This window comes from Leucoraja erinacea, chromosome 10 (assembly GCF_028641065.1).
Source record: "Leucoraja erinacea ecotype New England chromosome 10, Leri_hhj_1, whole genome shotgun sequence".
Classification (NCBI taxonomy): domain Eukaryota; kingdom Metazoa; phylum Chordata; class Chondrichthyes; order Rajiformes; family Rajidae; genus Leucoraja; species Leucoraja erinaceus.
This window is the reverse complement of record NC_073386.1, coordinates 30269973-30276432: the sequence shown is the minus strand read 5'-3', so window position 1 is coordinate 30276432 and position 6460 is coordinate 30269973. Positions and strand designations below refer to the sequence as shown.

Sequence of the window (6460 nt, the reverse complement as noted above, 5' to 3'; positions counted from 1 at the left end):
AGAGATGTGTACAATCATGACATTTCAAAGATACTTGGGCAGGTACATGAAGAGGAAAGGATTGCAGCAAAATGTACCAGGTGCAGGCTAGTGGGTCTAGCTCAGTTAGGCAATTGGTCAGCCTGGACTAGTTGGGCCAAGTGGCTTGTTTCAATGCTGTATAGCTCTATGACTCTAAAACTGCATGATGAGGATTTTATACTGAATCTAAGATGAATTGTGATTATTGAATGATGCAGGGAGGTTCTACCACCATACACAGTTGAAAGAACACCATTGATTAAATGGGATACGAGGCATGCCACAAGTCAATTAATTGTTTTACCATTGTTTGCCATTTAATATTCTACCTGCTCTTGAAAGTTACATTTTAGGTTTATTCTTTAAATATTTTAGGATTATTCCTCCATAGCACATCCTGTTCTGTGGCTCGTACCTGGTTTTACAATTAATAATAGAAGGAAAAGAAATACATTCAAAATGCAACTTTTAATCATCAGTGGCGTGAACAGAAATAATATAGTCTTTTGTTTCTGCCATGTTTGTCTTAAAATTATTATTTTTTAAATGGGAACAAACATATCAACTTCCAATTGTATATGAAAATACTGACACCGAATATTGTTTTTTTTACAGGGTTTTGGTGAGATATTCACAAAAACATGACCTGTTTTGAGATTCGTAATTTAAACTTTGGACAGAGAAATGCAGCATATATAACTCTCGTGTTCCTCATTGCACTTCCTGCTCACCCATTTACCTTTGCCCTGGACAAGAGCACAGTTTGTTTGCAAATTTTTATCTGGCGAAACATTTCTTTTCATCCAGTTTGTAAAAGATACTGGCCTTCCATTTGTCCATGTCCATTTTCCAGAACCAGTCTCATCTGTTAAACCTGCAACAATTTTTTTTTAAAGGAAAGCAATATAGTCTATCTTAATGTCATTCACATTATATTCTAAATATAACACACCAACATACAATCTTATCATGTTATTCTTTCTTTGTCGATTAGTTAAATATGAACATAGAAACATAGAAAATAGGTGCAGGAGTAGGCCATTTGGCCCTTCAAGCCTGCACCGCCATTCAATGTGATCATGGCTGATCATCCAACTCGGTATCCTGTACCTGCCTTCTCTCCATACCCCCTGATACCTTTAGCCACAAGGGCCACATTAAAGTCCCTCTTAAATATAGCCAATGAACTGGCCTCAAATACCTTCTGTGGCAGAGAATTCCAGAGATTCGCCACTCTCTGTAAATAAACACACTTATAGATCTGGTTGTGTTACAGGTGTTAGCATTTTGATACAAACATTGTTGTGCCTTGGTCATCAATCTGCTTTATTCCATTTTATAACCATGGATAAGAATGTTCCTCAAAAATCATCAATATAAATGGATTATCCCAATGGACAAGCCTGCAACTCTGATGTGCAAATCAGTTTTCTGCATCAACAAAGATGAGGGTTTAAAAATGTTATCAACAAAGTTGTTAGGTGACCTAGCCTCTTCAATTCTTCCATCTTAAGCATCAACTTCTGTTGTGACCAAGTGCCAATTACCGAATAAAAATGATAGTAATTAGTTTTGCTGTCCATTGATAAACCTGGGATGTCAGGACTTTCATATGAAGAAAGACAGGATAGACTCGGCTTGTACTCGCTAGAATTTAGAAGATTGAGGGGGGATCTTATAGAAACTTACCAAATTCTTAAGGGGTGGTGCAGGACAGGCTAGATGCAGGAAGATTATCCCCGATGTTGGGGAAGTCCAGAACAAGAGGTCACAGTTTAAGGATAAGGGGGAAATCTTTTAGGACCGAGATGAGAAAAACATTTTTCACACAGAGAGTGGTGAATGTCTGGAATTCTCTGCCACAGAATGTAGTTGAGGCCAGTTCATTGGCTATATTTAAGAGGGAGTTAGATGTGGCCCTTGTGGCTAAAGGGATCAGGGGGTATGGAGAGAAGGCAGGTACAGGATACTGAGTTGGATGATCAGCCATTATCATATTGAATGGTGGTGCAGGATCGGAGGGCCAAATGGCCTACTCCTGCACCTATTTTCTATGTTTCTATGCCACTTCATGACTGCATTCAGTTGGGTGAAGGGGTGTTTCATTCTGTTCAACACACCAGATTATGAAACGTGACAAAACAGCCAAATCTAAATCTTTTCCAGTTGACAACTTAACCCCAATTTTGTCCGAGCATTCCAATAACATTGTAGGGCCGTAACATAGCTATGCTGGTAAGGGAGATGTTGAACTTTGTTGAGTAATGTATGATTGAACTTAATTTTATCAGATAAATTATGATATCATACTTTAAGTGGAACATAAATTTACACTATTACATATTAAGGAAACTATTTAGAACAAAGATTCACTTTTGGTTCATTGTAAAAATATCAATCATCAGTTGTACTCATTGTCCAAAATACAGTTATATATACAGTATGTTAACAGAATTGAATGGTGGGAGATGAGCACAAAATTGTATGGTGAGAGGCAAGTATGACGAGTGACTGATACATAGGCATGTGTTTAATGCCAGTAAAGATGAAATCAGAGGTGTTATTTTTCAGTATATTATGCAGTTGAAATTAATGTTCAATTTATAGTTTTCACTGGACGTGTTTTGTATTTTGATAGCCAAGCTAACATAATTTTAAGCTAAAGTCAAATACCAATCCACTGACAATTTTCAGATGCTATATTTTCAAGGTATAGCTATTATTCTCTTTGGAGAAAAGTCTTGTTGGTTATTAGATCTCTACATAGGAAATTCTTCACATATACATACCAATCCAGAATGGCTGCTTCCTCGCAAAGTTCCAAAGCCATTTTTGTTCTCTCCTGGAGTGAACACTGACCAAGTTAGCATGAAACCTAAGTACAGAGAAGCACTCTGTAAAACACTTAAGTCTATAACTTTTTGTGGAAAATACCAGTTGAACACATTGTAATTCATTTTATAACCAGAGCAGAAGAACAAACAACAGTTAGAACATTAGAAGCAAAACACTATTAAAAATACCTGTAAATAGAAAAAGGACTCCTGGCTGCAGTTTATGGACTTAATTCTTATTTTAGCTATTTTGATTATGCTGCATTCTGGCTGGTTCTGAATACTATATTAATTTACACAGCAGCAATGGACAAGTTTTAAGTTACATCGTTTGATGATGTCAGCACATGCAAAGGTGATTTATAGTCAGTTAAATACTTTTAAAGTATTTTTACAGGAGCTGCAGCAACAATTTCCATCCACCACCGTGTGTCATAAGAAACGTGACCATGACAAGATGATCTGTTTTAATAATGTTATATGAGGTAAAAAATAATAATTGGCAGTACTCAAGGAAGAAACCCTTCAACTTCAAATATTATGATACATCTGAGGGAGCACATCGGGCTTTGGTTTAAACCTCAGCCAAAAAGACAGCAGTTGAACTCTTTGTCTCCTTAACTTTTATGTTCCTATCACTTAAAGTGGTGACCTACAATAGTGCCTCTCAGGAGAAAGTGCTTCTACTGTGCATGGACTGCCACATAGTACTGCATCCACCTAAAAAGAATCAATGTCAAATAATGTTTCCTCTTATTCCACGTTATCTTTGTTATCACAGCTGTCTTTTTGCTCTGTTTAACATATCCTATCTACATTTAAAATTCTTTTATTTTGCTGAAATCAATAGCGATCAGAACATCTATCATAATGCATTCCTCTTTGGGATATCAAAGTAGTGAGAAGGAAAGAACTGCAGATGCTGGTTTAAATCGAATGTAGACACAAAATGCTGGAGTAACTCAGCGGGACAGGCAGCATCTCTGGAGAGAAGGAATGGGTGACGTTTCGGGTCGACAACTTCTTCACTGATGTCAGGAAAGTGGGCGGGAATTGTTGGAGGATTATATGCTCCAACATTTTTGCCACCTCCCATGGGATCCCACCACTGGCCACATCTTCCCATCTCCACCCCTTTCTGCTTTCCGCAGAGACCATTCCCTCCGCGACTTTCTGATCAACTCGTCCCTTCCCACCCAACCTCCCCAGGTACTTTCCTATGCAACTACATGAGATGCAATACCTGTCCCTTCACCTCCCCCCGCGACTCCATCCAAGGACCCTGACAGTCTTTTCAGGTGACACAGAAGTTTACTTACATCTCCTCTACTGTATCCGCTGTTCCCGTATATCGGCGGGACCAAGCGCAGGCTTAGCGATCATTTCGCTGAACACCTCTGCTTAATCCACCTGATCTCCCAGTTGCTCAGCACTTTAACCTTCCCCTCCCATTCCCAATGTGACCTTTCCGTTCTGGGCCTCCTCCATTGTCAGAGTGAGGCCCAGCACAAATTGGAGCAAAAGCACCTCATATTTCGCTTGTAGACAAAAATGCTGGAGAAACTCAGCGGATGAGGCAGCATCTATGGGGCGACGGAATAGGCAACGTTTAGAGTCGAGACCCTTCTTCAGATTGATGTCGGGGGAGGGGGGGGGGGGGGGGTGGGAAAAAGAAAGGAAGAGGCGAAGACAGTAGGCTGTGGGAGAGCTGGGAAGGGAAGGGGAAGCAGGGAGAAAGCAAGAAATTGGAGGTCAATGAAATTGGAGGCCAATGTTCATACTGCTGGGGTGTAAACTACCCAAGCAAAATATGAGGTGCTGTACCTCCAATTTGCAGTGGGACTCACTCTGGCCATGGAGAAGGCCCAGGACAGAAAGGTCCGATTCGGAATGTGAAGTTCCACCGGGAGATCAGGTTGGTTATTGCGAACTGAGCAGAGGTGTTGGGCAAAGCGATTGCCAATGTCTCACCGATGTAGAGCAGTTGACACCTGGAACAGCGGATGCAATAGATGAGGTTGGAGGAGGTGCAGGTGAACCTCTGCCTCACCTGGAAAGACTGCTTGGGGCCTTGGATGGAATCGAGGGTGGAGGTAAAGCGACAAATGTAGCATTTCCTGCGGTTCCAAGGGAAAGTACCAGGGGAGGGGGTGGTTTGGGTGGGAAGGGCCGAATTGACCATGGAGTTACGGAGGGAACGGTCTCTGCGGAAAGCAGAAAGGGAGAAGATGGGGGATATTTTGCTTGGGTAGCTTACACCCCAGCAGTATGAACATTGACTTATTTAACTTCAAGTAGCCCTTGCTTTCCCTCTTTCTATCCCCACCCCCTTCCCAGTTCTCCCACCAGTCTTACCGTCTCCGATTACATTCTATCTCCATCCCGCCCATTCCCTTGTCATCAGTCTGAAGATGGGTCTCGACCTGAAACGCCACCCATTCCTTCTCTCTCGAGATGCTGCCTGTCCTGCTGAGTTACTTCAGCATTTTGCTTTACCTTCAAAATAGTGAGAACTCAAACCTTGTGTAATATTTCCTAGTCTGCACTCTAGCAGTCTTAAAAATTCAAATCTGGTTCCACGTAGTTAATGCCTTAGGGTTTATCTTATCTTGTGTTTGATTTTGTGTGGTTCAGACAATGGTGGTATCCAAGATCATGGCAGATTTTGTCTTTTAAACAAAATTTGGAGTTATAGAACATCTTTAACCTAAGGAAATTAGTTATAGTTATTTGACAGATCCTTACATCTAGAAAGTTCAGAAAGTAAGAAAGATAATTTCTTTAAAAGTAAACATGTGATCATAAAATAAACATATGTCACAGATTTGAAAAAATAGACGGAGTTTTATTTAAAAAATAATAACCTTTGGGAGAGTTAGCTGCATTTTTAATGAAATACACTTTTTTCTTGAAATTACTTAAACCCATATTACTTTTAGAAAGTAGACAAAAATGCTGGAGAAACTCAGCAGGCGAGGCAGCATCTATAGAGCGATGGAAATAGGCGACGTTTAGGGCCGAAACAATTCTTCAGCCTAACCATGACATTCCTGTAACCAGTCTTTAGTTGGCAATCATACCTCCATTGCAGGAACTTCTGTAACTATCATTGAGGTTAGCTAGTATTTAAGGCTTGTGTTCATTAAGAAAATTAACTTTATTTTAAATGAAAATAATTCTCTCTGTAAAAACGAATGATTTGAAATACTTTTAGAAGCTTATCATATTACTACCCAAAGTAGAATGGATCATTTTTGGAATGTCGGAAGGTAACCCAGAATTAAATATGTTTCAAAAGAACTTACTTAATTACGGGCTAATAATGGGAAAAAAGCTTATACAGGTGCACAACCTTTTATCCGACAGCCTTGGGACCAGACACTTTTCGTAATTCGGAATTTGTCAGTCTTCGGAATGGAAATTTTTTAGCGTAGATTTTAATGGCTGGCTCAGTGGTAGAGTGCTCGGCTCATATCCGCAAGGTCGCGAGTTTGCGCCTTGATCCCGGCAGTTCCTCGGTCGCGAGTTTGAGTCTTCAATGTAGTTTTTTCTTGCAGAATAAATGTCTGTATGAAATGCAGTGTGTTGAATGAATTCCTGAATTT

The 6460-nt window shown here is 40.0% G+C and overlaps 1 protein-coding gene across 1 annotated transcript in view; it reads right to left on the bottom strand.

Annotated features, from left to right (window-relative positions):
* Nucleotides 1-318: 318 nt before the first annotated feature.
* frem1b (Fras1 related extracellular matrix 1b) overlaps nucleotides 319-6460 on the bottom strand; it is a 147191-nt gene continuing 141049 nt past the window's right edge. Inside the window, 2 exon segments of the mRNA XM_055641852.1 lie at nucleotides 319-895; nucleotides 2811-2896. Of these exon segments, the coding sequence (XP_055497827.1) occupies nucleotides 687-895; nucleotides 2811-2896 (295 nt within the window). The 3' untranslated portion in view covers nucleotides 319-686.